At 32.1% G+C, this 17,755-nt stretch overlaps 1 protein-coding gene across 2 annotated transcripts; it reads left to right on the forward strand.

The window, feature by feature from the left end:
• The first annotated feature begins 12,846 nt into the window (after positions 1 to 12,846).
• LOC120091502 (probable sodium/metabolite cotransporter BASS1, chloroplastic) lies at positions 12,847 to 17,691 on the forward strand. Of its 2 annotated transcripts, none has more exons than XM_039049570.1 (7): positions 12,847 to 13,362; positions 13,670 to 13,810; positions 14,843 to 14,998; positions 15,663 to 15,784; positions 15,885 to 16,046; positions 17,012 to 17,072; positions 17,161 to 17,691. In XM_039049570.1, exons 1-7 carry the CDS (start codon positions 12,952 to 12,954, stop codon positions 17,347 to 17,349), a joined length of 1,242 nt encoding a protein of 413 aa, XP_038905498.1. In that variant the 5' UTR covers positions 12,847 to 12,951; the 3' UTR covers positions 17,350 to 17,691. The 2 variants fall into 2 exon arrangements, with proteins under 2 accessions (XP_038905498.1, XP_038905499.1); XM_039049571.1 differs by having other exon boundaries at positions 13,694 to 13,810.
• Positions 17,692 to 17,755: the final 64 nt, after the last annotated feature.

The following is a 17,755-nucleotide window of genomic DNA, read 5'->3' on the forward strand; positions in this document are numbered from 1 at the left end:
CCTTCCCCATTAGGCGACAGGCTGTGGGTTAGCAGGTGCCTTCCCCTTCTTCTTACCACCCTTCTTCTTCTTCTTCCACTTGGTAGTGTTAGAAGTAGAAGGTGCAAACTTAGTTCCTGAGGTCAAACCTTGATGGAACGAATTTGAAGACGAGGCAACATTTGCCTCACCAACCTTCTTCTCCTTACTTTTCAGTAAGAATTGGAATGTCTGTAACTCGTTGAAGAGAGTTGTAAAGGTATCGTCCACTTTGTTCAATATCACATTACTAACAAAGTGTAGGAATCTATCCGACAACGAATGTAGGATGATGCTAATCTGGCTACCCTTATCGTTGCGCAATCCATTCATCTCTACCACATTGAAGTGGACCATCATGTTAAGCAAATGTTCACGAACAGAGGTGCCTTCCTCCATTTTGGAGTTTAAGATGCATTTGAGAGCTTCGTGCTTGAGCTATCCAGACGATTGTCTGAACATCCCCCGCAGGGACTCCATGATCTCACGTGCTGAGACCATAGGCTCATGCTTCTTGGCCAAAACGTCATTAAAACTGGCCAAGATGTAAGCTCGAGCCTTCTTGTCTGAACATTTTGAGTGGCATTTTGAGGTGGAATAGGAGGACACTCCTCCGTAAGGACGAACCTCAGGTCATTGATGATTAATATTGTTGTGATCGGGTGCTTTCAACTAGTGTAGTTTTCGCCAGTTAGTTTTTCGGTGCATAATAGAGGTAATGTGGCGGTAGCCATAATTACGTTGCTGAAAAATGAACAAACTTAATGAGTCTATGAAATACCACATTTTTAACACCAATTTTAGTTTTAGCAAAATAATTTTTAAGTATCCTAAGTGAAAAGACTTCTATTTCGCAATGATGCCTCAGCGAGGCAGGACAAACATCATTGGTGGGGTGATTAGATGCCCCTTCACTGGGATGAGACACTCTCAACCATTAGACAGAAACAACTCTTGTAACTGACCCTAACAGTCACCATTTTTCGGTCCAGAACTGTTAACCCTTAACAATTTCGCGTAAGTGTAACCTGTCATTTTCGGCCCTAGAGTCCCACTCTAATGCGCCCACTGTAGGGAAAAAGTAGATTAGGACAAGAGAATAAAGTGACCTTATCCTATACAGGAGTAAAGATAAAGAGTCATGCAAAACTGCCATCTTATAGGGGGACATTCCCAGGATGCCTCGAGGCGATGTACAGAAACGTTATCCAACCTAATCAGAGAGACCGTGGGATATGTTGTCGCACGTCCCGCTCCCACTTACTATGAACATTCTCTCTATTCACCTTGATATTGACCTACCCAAATACCATCCTTCAGAGGGACACTTCCAGAGTGTCACGAGGCCAAGGATAGATCTCACGGTGTGAACATAAAGGCAGAAATGCGAAGAGGTTTAAATGAAGTATCATATACCCCAAGTACTTCCCACTAAATGTTCTACCTAGGATTTCATTAATTTAGACCATTCAGCTACTGGTTTTATCTAAGTCAATTTAATTTTCTCAAAAACAACTCTTGTCTTTGAAATTAAACAAGTTCAAGTAGTCTGATTAAACTCTTTAACGGACTGTCTTCAAATTTGCATGCATGCATCAAATCGATTTAATTCACCTTTCCAGGTAAGTTCTTAGATAGGGGTGTTACGTTTCCGTCAGCTTAAGTACCCCAGCCTAGACAAAATCCACCTAAGACAAAAGGTCCCTTATAGATAGATTTTCTACATATTTAATATTTTATTAGTCAATTTAATCCTATTAAACTGATTACAAAATTAAACCTTATGTTGCTAATCTCATTAGAACATGATCTTAGGTCTATCTCCACCAAGTTTTAAAACTCTTTTAAAACCATGATTCAAGCTTAAGTTCGCATGCATGTCTTTCTTATTGATTTTAGTTCTAATTTCCTTTATAACTCTTATAAAAGAAACAATCAAAACCCATATACATTGCCATGCACAACTAGGTATTTATAACTCTTATAAATTTAACCTATGTGTCATGCTTCATGCAATGTCCATTCATTACTATATATAACTTTTATATACTATGTAATGAACAAAGTAAACATGTTTCCATACACCCTTATACTTTAACACTTATAATATAAAGATGATGCATGTCTTTTTTATTGAGGCACTCGATCGTTTAGTGCACCAAATTCAAACGTGCAAGTCTTAAACAATCGTTTAGACGACGACATTGCTATGAAGCACGATCGTTTAGATGTCATAGAGCAAGCACTTAAGTAACATTTTACTCTGGGATCGTATAGTCAGTAACTTAGCGATGAAGCTTGCTGAGCTACATGATCGTTCAGTGCGCGCACGTTCACCTTGCTACCGAATATCTCATACTCAACGATTGCTTACCTCATCATTTACACGACCTGACCAACACTTGGTCGTCTTCATCCTCAAAGTACAGCTCAACTTCTTACCTTGAAACCTCATCACGAGCGACTCATAGAGACTCAAACTCTTTGAATTACAGACTCGATAGTAAGTTAATATACCCAAAAACACAGGGGCTCTTACAATTCACTTTGAATGTAAAAGAATTAAATAACCAGAGGCATCATCCTAGAAAACTCCATTAATCCACATCCACAAAACTATTTAACATTTAAACAGTATACAGATATGCTTTACCCACCGAGAATGTAAATGCTATTCTATACAACAATGGATTTGGAATATCAGAACTTGACTTTGATACCAATTGAAGGAACTCTTATAAAGAGTACGTATGAATAGAAGCAAGATCGTTCCAAATTCATTATGGCAGAAATACATCATTCACAAACATACACAAGTTATGCATCACATAATAAATTATGGCATGCTTTCAATGAATTAAATACAAAAGGCCGAGAGACTCACCTTTGAAGAACACTTCTTCTGTCTTTCTCTCGCTCTCGTCAAGGAATAGCACCTCTCGTTGTGGCTGCAACGTCAAGACAATCGTCTACCAAATCTCACTATCACTCAGCAACTAAACGAAATTCTCAACGAATAGGCAACAACTTGGACACCATCACTCAGTGACCTTGGTATTCTCAAAGTGAGAATCTAGGTCAGAGTGAGAATTAGGAGATATAGGCTCTGTTGGATTTGGTAGAGGGAATGAGGAAACACAATCGTATTCAACGACCAAGAAAGTGGGTGAGATTTGGAGTTTATTGTATAGACGAGTGCTTGATCATTTAGAAAAGGTGCACGATCATTTAGGTAATCGGGTCTAATTGTTTACAGAATCTCGCTCCCGCGCGCGATCGTTTAGTAAAAGTTGTATGATCGTTTAGGTCCATTACGCATGTACACGATTTTTTAGGAAAACTTGAGCTATGTATAGGCTCTCATTAGCTATACGATGGGCAATGTACAAGTGAAGGATTAACCGATTCTCTACAAAATGAAAACAATTTTCATTTTATCCTTCAGTTATGAAAACTGAATGAAACCTCCCACTTTCACGCACAGTTATGGAGAAAACCACCTACAATTATCTCATAATTATTTTTAATTATAAATAAATATAATAACTAATTTATCATATTATATTTATAAACTATAGTTTTAATATCACATCATATGCAACATTTAAACCATAGTCCCTTTCTCCTCCACTGGATATAAATCATATTTATATCCTTTTCCTCCAATTGATGTATCTCATACATCATGTCAACTATATCATATATAATTAACCAGTTTAATCGTATCATATATAACCAAATTCCCTCTTGTCAATCTGAACACTTCAAACTGACCCAAAAACTTATTCTCAACTTGAATCCATTGAGCTACCAAGGAGACCTTATAGACCTGTGGCTTGAAGCTCCAACGGTACGTGAATAATTGACTAAAGTCTTTAGCCACGAGATCCAACATCGTTAACTGTCAGGCACTACTCTAAAGATCGAAAGCTACACTCTTCTCACCATAGATATATTTATTTGTCCATCGGATATAACTAGTCAACAGTACGATAACCCTTCACAGATGCTCGTAAGTACAGTTGGGCCAATTTACCGTTTTACCTCTGTAATTACATCTAACTTCTTAAGTATCACTAATCCCTCTAATGAACAATATAATATAGTCTTACTATGTGTGGACACCTCTCGGGCCATGAAAAGGTGTGTGGCGCCACATCATTCAAGCCCCGGAATCAACCCTTAAAAGAGCAATCTATATACTTACCCCTACTTCGGGAAAGGAGTGAATTTCATCTTGTGTAGCTGAGTTCCCAGCTCCCAAATCAGACGAATCCCCAAAGTGGTAGGTTTGAGTCGGCAATCTGGCCACTCGCACCCATGCAAATCAAAGGACCGCCCTCAAAGGCAAGAGTTCCCAACTCACTCAGGATTGAGGTCATGTTTGATGAAAATCGGACGTGAGGATTTCCATAAGTAGTGAAATGATCGTTCTAAATTACATTCGTATTTGAACATAAACAATTACAATCAAGAAACGAAACTAATTGGTCATGCATACAACGAAATTACAGCATGTTTTATATAAGATCAAGAGATATAATAAACATACCTTTGAAGACTCATCTTCAAACACCCTCGATCTCGGACGCTCGTACAATCAGCAAGACAGCAATCACGAACGCTCCAACACTTCGACTGCACCACAGCACAGTCACAGGGACCATGAACTCAGCAATCTCCAAGATCACGAACACAACGGACGGCCTCCAAAATTTCGACTATGTCGAGTTGAGTATGACACCACCACAATAGCTACCTTGGTATTCTCGATGTGAGAATCCAGAAGTTGGGCTCTATGTGGACTTGGTTAAAGACAAAGACAGGAGAAAGAATAATCGTGTAAACGATTGAGCAAGTGGGAGATGACAAGGTCTATCATATAGACGATGCCCAATGGTTTAACAAACGCTATGTAACCATTTAGCAAAAGCTCCATGATCGTTTAGCTAAAGGCCAACTGAGTGACTATCGTGTAGTGTCACTCTACGATCGTATAGTCTCTTCTTCAGCTATCGTTTAGTGAATCTCATTCACTTGACATCCTTTCCGTGAGATGTTTCCAAGAATGGTAATTCTCATTCATCAACTACCAAATTTAGGAAAATATTTTTCCTTTTATCTCACGGTTACCATGAAACCACCAATAACCTCCCCCTCAATTGATTATTAGAGAAAAATAGATAATTATGCAATAATTAGTATTATTATAGATATATATGATAACAAACTTACCATACTATATTTATAACCTATAGTTTTAATATTTCATCTCATGAAACATATAAGCCATAATTTTTTTTTTCTATTTCATGGTACTTAATGTAAATTTACATTAATCCTCCACTTGGTGTATCTCATACATCACACCGATCATATCATATATAATCAAATTACCTCTTGTAAATTTGAACACTTCAAATCAACACCAAGAACTAATTCTCAACTTGAATCCATTGAGCTACCAAGGGGACCTTATGGACCTGTAGGTCGAAGCTCCAACGGTATGTGACCTATTTATATAAACTCTTTGTATAGGACACCCCCACTCGCATGTCTCCACATGAATGGTCAGAATCTACCATCTTAGTAGTTCACAACATTTGCAAACCTCTACAAAGTAGGTCGTATCCGTAGTGTCACCAGGATCAAGTATCCCTCCTTAATCCTTATACTACAAACCTATTTAGGGTATCACTTAAGGCATGATCCACTTGTATATCTCATATACATGCTTAAGTTTACATACAATAACCATGGAGCTTTGTTTATTGGATATGAATAAATGCCAAATAAAATAACTCTTATTTTATTCATAACAATGTGTATAGATTACAAACTGCGAGACTCCGGGAGAATTAGGACACCAATCCCAACAATGTTACCTATGGTCAACCTAGTGAAGTGACGTCTCTGTTATGAATGGCGTTATATAACGAGACTAATATACTTCGTGGTTAGGTCTTATACAAACTCCTTTGTATAGGACGCTCCTGCTCACATGTCCTCACATGAATGATCAGGTTCAGACCATCTATAGCTAGTTACAACACTTGTAACTCTCTACAAAATGGGTCGCATCCATAGTGTCACCAAGAGAAGGTTTCCCTCCTATATCCATATACTACAGACCATTTTGGTTATCACTTAAGGTATGATCCACCTATGTGTCTCCACATACATGCTTAAGTTACAACAACAACCAGGGATCTTAGTTTATTGGTTTGTGGTAAAGCAATTAAAACATCTCATGCTTCATAGACAACAATGAAGAAAATATCATATATTATTGCATCACAAGCGTTTGTTCAATACAGTGTTTACAAACTACAGGACCCAACGGGAGTTTAGGGCATCAACCCCAACAGTGGATTCTTTGCATCATCTTCTATTGGCCCTCGAGGCCTATGAAAGGCGCAAACCATTTGGCATTTAGACACAACTCAATTCTCCATACTCTCTCTCACCCCCTTTCTTTCTTCCATTCTCGTTTTCCGAGCAAGTCAGTCTGAAGGGTGTGAGTTTTCGATTGGTCATAGTGCTACTCCGATCGAGATAGTATTATCTATTCTTGGTTGTTCTATCCTAGGGATGATGTGACAATTCATAGAACTGCTTGCATAATTTGGCAGAGCTGCGAAACGCCTTAAAGAGAGCGAGATCCACGACTCAGCCTGTTATGGGTTTTTGTTTTGCAGGTTACATTTACTTGACGATTGTCGTTCGTGACTGTTTGTTGTCGTCAAATCCTGTTCGTTAGAAGGTAGCCAGCTCCAATAGTGATCCAACGACAAGCAAGGAGTGAATCTCCACATTTATAGGTCGATTTCTCACCAGAGAATAAGACTTAGCAGAAGGGGAAGGCCTCATAAATAAAGCACAATTATTTTTCACAAAAACTTTTTTATTTCAAAGCTCCAACTAAATCTTTAATTCACTAACCACAGATACAAGAACCCAATCTTAAATGTAAAAGATAAATTTGGTTCTTTCAAACTTATCTCAACAATCCGAAGAGTATATTTTATGTCTCAACTCAAAACGTTGATCCACAAAATTCAAAAACTTAAATATCTTAAATTAATATATTTTAAACCTAATTTACCCAAATTAGAGTTCAACCACCCAAATAACCCAGTTACATCCAATACTTAACTCCAATTAACAAAATGCTTTAATCTAAATGAAATCAAAATTAGGGTAAATTGCAAAAATATCATGAAGTATAATAGTAGATGCAAATATACTCTTAAACTTTCGGTAGTTAAAATTAGACCCTTAAACTTTTTTGGTTGTAAAAATTGGACCCCTAAACATTTAATGATAAAAATTGAACCCTAAAACTTGGAGAAATATTAAAATTGGACCCCGATCTTGCAAATTTATAAGTTTAAGTGTCAAATTTCTAAAGTTTGGGACAAGTTCAAACATGGAAAACTTAGACATCATAAACAGCTTGGAGAGGTAGATTTGGGAATCGAGGTCTGTTTTTTCTTCTGGTAATATGAATACCAAATTCCATATAGCGTTATTTTGTTTCGTTCTGTCCTTTCTTCTCTACTCCTCTCTCATGTAATGGCACTTTTGTTGGCTTGGAATGATAGCAATTACGTTCTTCCATTTCGCCTACCCTTCGAATGTCCTCTTAAAATTCCCTTTTAAGCAACAAATCGATCACGAATTGCGGCTTATGCACTATTAAAAATTGCTCGGGACAGCCAAAAATCCAGTAGAAACGTTAAGAAGTATGGTTCCATCTTGTTTCAAGATTCGGGTCAAGTTTTAAGTTCCATTTTTAATCTTAAATGTTTCGAGGTCTAATTTTTACGATTACAAAAGTTTAAGAGTCTAATTTTAACACTTACATACGTTTAAGAGTTCAATTTTTACCATTAAAAGTTTAAGGGTGTAATTGCAACTACCACCACTTTAGGAGTGGTTTTTGTAATTTTCCCTCAAAATTACTTAACCAAGATACACTCTAAAACAAATACCAATTGACAAAAATTTACTGGATCTAAAAATGCAAGACATTACATTTTGGATGATTGATTTCTTTTGGTTGGACCTTGATTTTTCTCTGGATTTAGATTCCTAAAAAAATCTGGATTAAACCCTTATTTTTTCTCATAAAATAAATCTTTATTTCTTCTAATTTCTCTAATTTGCACGGATAGTTGGATATCACAAAATAAACAAAATAATCAAATATTCTCTTGAAACTCACAAAATCAACCACAAAACTAACAAAATATAAACTTAAATGGCAATTCATTGTAATAAATATCACTTTTAGGGTTAATATTAAGTATATAGCAAAACTTTTAAATAATTGTAAATATAACAAAATCTATTAGTGGTAAACTCTATCGCTAATAGGCTCTTATCAGTATAGACTCTCCTCAACGATATGATTTATCATTAATAGACTTCGTGAGCTAAATCTAAATTTTGTTATGTCTATAATTTTTTTTTTTTTTTTTTTTGATAATGTACTACATATACTAATATTTTATGTCTAATTGCTATATTTGCAGCTACTCCAAAAAAAAATAGCACGTATATATGCTCATTTAGTGAAAAGCTAGGTTTGGCCTCCGGCGAGCATGTGATTTTAGATCTCTATCTTTCTTAGGTCCATTTGAGCCTAAGTCTTTTCGTAGCTTTTTTTTTTTTTTCCTCTAAAATTATCTAATTTTTTTTGTTTGTCCCTAGCAAAAAGTACAAAAAAAAAACTTAAAATTTAGCTACTAAATCTACTTTTTAGTAGTACAAAACCAAGTGGGTCATGTGAGAAAGGGGGTTGGTGGGGTTGTTTGGTAAATAATTAAATTAAACAGTTAAAAAAACAAATAGATTAGAAAATACGTGTTCGGTGGACAAGTTTTTAAAAATAAAAATGAAACAAAATAACGTTTTCCACGTTCTCAAACATTCGCCTAGATCACGGGAGTACAAACCATTCATTTTGTCACTTTAAATTTATTGTTTCCGTCAAATAATTTAATAAAAAAACAATCCATCAGAATAATAATCAATCTAGTGTAATTTTTTTAATACCAAGAGATCATCAATAAACCAAAGATTAAATTTATAATTCGCCACAAAAACACATTTAAAATGGACCACTTGTAAGAATAATTAAAAAAATTTAATTTAGTAATGCTTTTTTTAAAAAAAATTTTATGTAGAAAAAAATATCTCATATCTCATTTTCGTTTTTTTTTTTATTTCAATTTTACACTATTTGATGTATCAGGATGTGTATCACTAATATCCCTTATTTACTTTATGTTTGGTATATCGATTAACTGATATACTATATATTTGGTATATCGGTATAACTGATATACTTTATGTTTAATAGATTGGACAATTATACTATTGGTATATCAATTTTAACTTTCATTATACCAAATTTACCGGTCAACAAGTGTTTATACATTTATTATTACTCGTGGACTTAATTTAAATCATTATGCATTTGTTTTAGAGTATTGTTTTTTTAGTACATCATCATCAACTTATAATATGGTTCATTTCGTTCTGTTGGAAACTATTTTGAATGTATATGAATAAATTATTGTTACACCAATGTTATGCTTGAAATTGAATTTTGAATAAATTGTTATCTACTACTAATATACTAAAACAAATATATTTTTAAGAAGTACTGATATGCCAAATTTACCAATCAACAAGTGCTAATGCTTTTGTTTTAGAGTATTATGCATTGTTATTACTAAATTTACTCGTGAACAAGTGCTCATGCACTTGTTATTATTCGTTGACTAAATTTGAATCATTATACATTTGTTTTAGGGTATTGGTTTTTGAGTACATCATCATCAACTTATATTATGGTTCAAATTGTTCTATTGGTGACTATTTTGAATGTTTGTTAATAAATTATTGTTACACCAATCTTATGCTTGAAATTAAATTTTGAATAGATGATTATCTACTGGAACAAATATATTTTTAAGAATGGTGATATACTAATGATAAACCAATATTATACTTGAAATGAATTTCAAATTGACATTGATATACTACTAATAGACCAACGTTGTACTTGAATTTAGTTTAGAATAAATGTAATTGATATACTATTAATACACCAATTTTATACTTGAAATATATTCAGAATGAGTGGTGATATATAATTGATGCACCAATGATGTGCTTTCAATTAATTTTTAATAACTAATAATATATTATTGATACATCATTATTAAATTTTAAATGAATTTTGAATGAGCCGTTGATAAACTATTAATACACCAATGTAATATTTATTATTGGATTTTGAATAAACTATGACATATATACTATTGATACACTAATGATATACTTGAAGTGTATATTTAATTTGTACATATATAAATTGAAATACCAACGTTATACTTTAAGTATATAATTTTGAATGATATGCTTCATATTTAGTGTAAACAATATTGTTGATATGTTTTTCTTCCTATTTATCTAATATATCGATCTATTAATATATGAAATATGAAGTATATATACATTCTATAATTAATATATCAAATTAAATATAACTTACATGCCATTAAAATCATATCAAAATTTTGAAAATATAAAAAACTAACATGATATACTTATATTTGTTACATTAGTTGACACAGTTGTAAGTAAGTTATACCATCAAATTCAGATAATAAATTTGAAAATATAAGAAAATTAACGTCAAAATCTAAATCATACCATCAACGGAAAATTTCACTAAAAAGGGAAAAATTAATAAAAACAAAAACAATTTCCACCATGACACAACTAAAATCATTAGTTGCATAAATGATATACTTTATAAAGAAATATATCAATTTACTTACTAATATATCAACGATAAAATATATCAGGTGATTGGTATACGTATTATTGTGTATATCAGTTACCACAATTGTATATATAAAAGTTAACTTGGAATATAAATAACAATATAGTGATATGGTTGAATGGTTAATGCATTTCTACTCTTTAAGGGATTATAGATTCTAATATTTCATTCCACATGTATTGTAATATTATTCTAAATGATGTATAAAAAAATTATTATAAATGTTAAAATGCAAGTTTAGCCTTAATTTAGGACTTGATCTATTTTATTATGGAAATTTTCAAATATTCAAACTTAATTTTCATACTTTCAATAAATCTCAACTGTGGTTAATTTTATTCTTAATTTTTTTTCAAAAAAATATAATAATAATTATTTGCATTAACCTTCTTTGTATTCAATGTGTTATAATGAATGGAAAGTATCTAGTTAAATTACAAGTTTGATCTCTAGGATTTATATAAATTAGAAGTTAATCTATACCGTTTATAAATTAGAATTTAGTTTATATAGTTTGACAAGATGCTCTTTTTTTATGAAAATTTTTATCAAACCATAAGAACTACGTATAAGATTTTATCAAAATATAGAGACTAAATACTAATTTTCTTCGAATTATAGAGATCAAATTTGTAATTTATCATAATTATTACTTTTAATTCTCAATTAGATAAAAACTAACTTTAAACTAACGAGAAAAACTAATTTTATGATATAACGAAAACAAGAAGATAAAATTTAAGCATTTAAAAATATACCCACGAATCCTTAAAAAAAAATACACAAACGAAAGTGAAATGGGATACAGAGTAGAGAGACTGAAGTGATATTTTAACTTGAAAGAAAGAGGAAAAAAGTTAGTTAGGTAGATAAGATATATTTTGGCATCCATATCTAAAAGAAATTTTCCTTTTTAAGAAGAGTAATGATTAGGTACCGTCTAACTCTTTTATTCTCTTTCTTTCATCAGATAAAAGAAAAAAATATAAAAAAAATATATTTTTTAGAAGAAAATAAAATGACCACGTGTTATTGGATAAAATTTGGGCTGCACAGAAGTTGAATGCAGTAAATTTTTCTTTTAAGAATTCAATAATTAGTCAGTAAAAGCAATATTTTGATGGATAAAGATAATTATTTATGAAGCACATATATGGATACGGTTACACGATACGGATATGATCGGATACGGCGATTCGTCAGTTTCTAAAAAACTAAGATACTGATAGTAAGGATACATCATTTTTTTATATATTTTTTTAATATATATATTTCTAAAAAAAACGAAGATACTGATACATTGAAGATACATTTTTTTTCTTAAAATAGTCTAGGATATAGATAAATTTAGCATACAAGTTAATAACAATAGCACAAAATATAATACAAACACTGAAATACAATATAAAAAAAGAATATCTAAGATGTTGAAGTACAATAATTAATAAAATATAATAGAAAAGTGACTCATATTACAAAGAAGAAGAAGGTTAGAGGGAAAAGTATGAAGATAAACGAAGAACTTCTTCATTGAATTATTGAAAATATCCAAATGGTTTATATTTTAGTGGACTTTGTGGGGACTCAAATGTGAAGAAGAGGATTAGATGATTCTAGGGTTTGGTTCTTTATTTATTTTTTTTCTTTTAGTTTTGGACTTAAGTAGTGAACTTTTTAAATAGATGACCTAGTTTTAGATTGGAAAAGATTAGATGAGTTGCTTGTCTTTTTTCTTTTAAAAATGTACGCGTAGAAATAAATACGTCAAATCACATGTCAGATATGTATCTGGAAAATATCTATATCCGATACGTATCTATAAGAATTTTTTATGAATTTTTTATTTCATATGAAGTATCTATGCGTCATAGATAATATAGGTGAGTAGATTAAACTGAGATATAATAAAGCTCTCCAATAATTTTGTAGAAAAAAACTATTAAAGGCAAGCAAGGCCACGATGGCAGTTGGCACCCAGAGATTGATATGTACTTATTTATTTGATCCTTCATTTTGGGAAAACACACAAACCAAAACTATTGTCTTCTTCATCTTATAATTCTATTCACGAAATGTCTTCAATCTCTCTGCAATTTACCCCTTTGATTTCCCCGGCTTTGCAGCAGCGCCATTATTACCCACCTCTCAGGCTCAACCTCCGTCGTCTCCCACCGCCGAAGCCGCCTGGATACCTCGCTACAGTTCGATCACTTCAACGAGATACCGAGCTTCCGTCGTTGCCACGGCCACCGCAAAAGCGAACTAGCCGTTTGACGAAATTTGTTTCGACAGCGGCGGGGTTGTTCCCTCTGTATATAACGGGCGGCGGCATTGTGGCTTGCCTGAAACCATCTACGTTCTCGTGGTTTGTGCAGAGAGGGCCGGGTTCGTATAGCTTGGCTCTTGGTTTGGTTATGTTGGCCATGGGACTCACTCTCCAACTCAAGGATTTGTTCAATCTCTTCATGCAGAGGCCACTTTCTGTGAGTTTTTTCCTTTGATTTATTAAATTAAATACCACAAAAATACTCAAATATCTTACCGAGAATGTGAAGATTTGAAATCTTCAACCTGTGTTATCTTTTTCTGTCCTCTTTCATCATATTATATAACATGAAACTTTACCTATATTTTATAAAGATGGGGAGATTTCTTAAATTTTTCAATATAAATCTTTTAATATATTTCCTGACTTGGTATCTTCTTGAATTTCATGAGTTATATAGCACGAGATTTCAACTCAAAATCAATTAACAATAGAAATAATATTACGAGATTTTTGGTGGTCAGATATTATATGTATGTGTAGCTCAGTACGCAATTATGCCAGTGGTCGGAGCTCTCATCGGAAAGTTTCTTGGGCTACCGCCGCCGCTTTCGGTGGGATTGATTTTGCTTGGATGTTGCCCGGGAGGGATTGCTTCGAGTGTGGTAATTTGCTTTCATCTTTTTTGTTTTGTTTTTATTCTTTTATTTATTTCTCTTTCCTCCCTGCTCAATTCTCGAAGGTTGGGGTTGGTTTGTTGGCATATATGTTTGTTTCCTTATGTTATTATTATTGTTTTTATATATATATATTTTTTTAATATTATCTTTTCAAATCATACTTTTTGTAGGAGATGTATCATAGTTGTTAGATAATAAAAAGTTTTGAAAAAAAATTTAAATATAATAAGAACATTTAATAAATGTAATAAAAAAAAAAACAATTGAAGGTTTAAAACAAAATTAGGTAAAATAATAGTAGTAATAAAGTTTAAAAGCTATTGATGATAGATAAAAATTTAAAAATATACTTTTTAAAAAAAAATATTATATAATTAGTATTTTATGGTCGACCTAAATTTTGATCAAATTGGATAAGGTCGGAGTTAGATTATGGATTTAACTAGTGAAGGTTTAAACAATCATGTCTGGACTCAAAGTTCTTTTCCATGAGTTTGGATATGGGTTGAGATTGAGCTCATATTTTATAGAGTTGGGCTAAGTTGGGATGATTCAACGATGAAGATAAATTCGTAAAAAAAATGTTTTATTAACATAAATTAAAATATTAAATTGATTTCACATCATTTAAATCTATGTTTTAGAATGAATTTCTAATCATGATAAAAGTGATTTTATTATTCCGAAATCGCTCTTTGTTTGAGATTGATTTTGAAATATTTAAATTCAGTTTTTTATTATGTGTAAACCATGTTTTAAACATGTAAAATCAAACAATAAAATAATTTTGAATGATTAAATTAAATAAAAAAGATCGTCTAAATCTTATAGAAATTTGAAATAGTGTTTAAAAATTTTCATGTGGTTTTTTTAAAATTTCAACCAACACATTAAAGGTATTCATCTCTATAGAGAAAATAAAATTTATTTTCTTAAATAAAGTATGAGAATTTAAATCTCCAACTTTACAATGAGTCTTCATCATTGCTTCCAATTAAATACTAAATAGTATTTCAGGTGACTTTAATTGCTCGAGGCGACGTTCCTTTGTCTATTATAATGACTGTATGCACCACTCTCGAAGCCGTATTTCTCACTCCATTTCTCACGAAAACATTGGTCGGAGCTTTCATTCCCGTCGATGCTGTAAAGCTCTCTCTCAGCACCCTTCAGGTCAAACAAATAAAACTAAACGTGATTAGAAAATATTTATGACAAATAGTTGTCATTTTCATCTTTCACAGCTAGCATCATTCATTTTCATCTACATCGATTATTGAGATTCAAATAAAATTTTAACTTTTTCATCTAATACTCAAACTATTGTTTTTGTTTTTTTTTTTTTTACTTTCTCAGTAAACTTTAGCCCAAGATGAACACCAAAATTTCAAATATCATGTAATTTTTTCAAATCATATATTAGATCTTACGTAATCTTTTCAAACTTTATTCAAATTCCCCTAATTTCTATTTCCAGAATTATTTCTAACTAAACTTGCCAATTATTCAAATGGATCTCAGGATGAGTGTGATTTTTAAATTTTAAAAAGATCACAATACGATCTTGGTCTTACTATCATTCCACAAAAAAAGTTAGAAAAATTGATAGTCTGGATGTACGAAGAAAAAAAAAAGTTAAATTTTTATTCGAATTCAAGATTGACCTCAGTTCAAGAGGACCGAGAGAAAAATTATTTCAACAAATTCTCTAAAAATGTGCTAGTTGTGAAATATGAAAACTTTTTAAAATTACTTGTGATAAATTTTCGAAAGTGATTTCATGAATGGCAAATTACCCTAAAGTGATTTTCGATGATTGTCTTCTTTCTTGGCTTAGGTGGTGGTAGTTCCTATTTTGGTAGGTTCTTACTTGCAGAAAGCTTGTCCCGAGCTGGTGAAACGAATCATACCATTTTCACCCCTTTTTGCAGTGTTAACTTCCTCACTCCTTGCTTGCAGGTTTTTTCTATTAAAATATTTGTTAAATTATTGCTAGACTTCATGAAGATGTTATTTCTATACATTTTTTTTATACTGATTGTTGTATTGGGTTCATCAGTGTCTTTTCAGAGAATATAGTTCGTCTCAAATCATCACTTGTTAGTTCAGCGTTAAGTTCCAACGCATCACCATGGATTGGTTTTAAAACGATGTTATCTGGAGAGTTGGGAGTTGTAATACTTGCCGTGTTTTTATTACACCTCACTGGTTTCTTCGTTGGGTAAGTTGCATCTCTTTCTTCCTTTATCGACATGACTTTGGTTTCTTGAATGATTAAAACCTTCGATTGTAACAACTTATATAGATGAAGAGTTAGACAAGTTAACTAGTTGAAACTTGTAGTACTCATCAAGAGAGGGTAAAATGGGAATTGAGTAGAAAAGATAGTAGTTGATCATCAAAAATATGTTAGTTTTATAATTAAACTACAAAAAAAAGGAAGGTGTACTTTTATTAATATAGATTATAACATCCATTATTTTGAGTAGTTTTTTATCATGCTCACATATCTTTAATTATAATTCTTTTAATTGGGATGTAATTTTAATTCATACTCTCCTATTTAAGTATCAATTGGTCATATAGATTCTACATAAAATTGACCAAAAACCCAAGATGGGATCAAAAAAAACAAGGGACATTGATTGAGTTTGAAGTGTAACTCGAAAAGGAATAAGATCTTGATTAACTAGAAGCCAAAATTCATAGGCTTCTTGGGAAACACAATTCAGGCTATATTTGACCATAAAACCGTCCATGCCTATGAAAGAAAGGATTAATTAAGCTACATGCACGTGTTATTTTCATTTAATGGGTCTCACCGTCTATATAAGATGTATTTGAAGCAAGACTATCCTAACATTATGATAATAACATCTTGATAAAGTAAATACTATTTTACATTCTTCAATGATCTACTGTTAACATTATTTTAAAACTCTCATTTGCTACCGTATTAATTATTTTACATTCATCATTTTTTTTTTATTTTTTACTATAATGTTTACTATTTCCTTATAAAACTAACATAGTTTATAGATCAAACACATATACATTCCAAATGTAAATTATTATAACTCAACCATAATAATCTAAGGCTATAATAACGAACTCCTTCTCCCAACCACCTCCTTAAATCTAATGGAAACTATGAAATTTTAAACATTATATTATTCTATTTTGCAGCTACATAATAGCGGCTATCGGAGGGTTTCGGGAACGAGAACGAAGAGCTATATCCCTTGAGGTAGATGGATCAAAACTCAAAGGACATTTTGTTTCTAGAGTGAAATGAAAATAGAGAAAATATGATAAGATATGATATGAAATTTCAGGTTGGGATGCAAAATTCATCGCTAGGAGTAGTTTTGGCAACAGCACATTTCAGTTCAGCAATGGTGGCATTGCCAGCAGCAATGTCAGCTGTGATAATGAACATGATGGGAAGTAGTCTTGGATCTTTTTGGAGAAATTTTCAGCCTTCTGATTCACAAACACCTACTCTTACATCTCCTGCCCACTAAAAACAAATTATTTTTTTTAATATAAAAAAATTAAATTAAAAACTTTTATATCTCAATTTTAGGATTCCCTCCCCTCGGTAAAATTTAATTTACAGTATTCTGAAAGGACAAATTGTAAGGTGGGGCCTACCTGGGAGTACTGATTTGATTGATGATCAGAATTTGACGGCTGTGATTCCTTCATCAGAGTTGTGCACTGACATCTGATGGCTACCAAAAAAGGATTCCTTACATCTCTCTCTCTCTCTTGAATATATGTTTTTTTTCCTTTCCTTTTTTAGTTGCAATATGATTTTTGTTCTTTAGTTTAGTCTGTGTTTTTAGTTGTTTAAACTTAGTTGGTGTACTTTTAATGACACTTAAATTTAATAATATATTGAAAAAGTGAGTTTAGTTCAATGGTAAT

The sequence above is a fragment of the Benincasa hispida genome, chromosome 11, assembly GCF_009727055.1.
Source record: "Benincasa hispida cultivar B227 chromosome 11, ASM972705v1, whole genome shotgun sequence".
Classification (NCBI taxonomy): domain Eukaryota; kingdom Viridiplantae; phylum Streptophyta; class Magnoliopsida; order Cucurbitales; family Cucurbitaceae; genus Benincasa; species Benincasa hispida.

Coding starts and splice junctions, on each gene's coding strand:
- LOC120091502 (XM_039049570.1), top strand. CDS start 12,952: ATGTCTTCAATCTCTCTGCAATTTACCCCTTTGATTTCCCCGGCTTTG. Junction 13,811..14,842: donor GAGGGATTGCTTCGAGTGTG/GTAATTTGCTTT, acceptor ATAGTATTTCAG/GTGACTTTAATTGCTCGAGG. Junction 16,047..17,011: donor CTCACTGGTTTCTTCGTTGG/GTAAGTTGCATC, acceptor TCTATTTTGCAG/CTACATAATAGCGGCTATCG.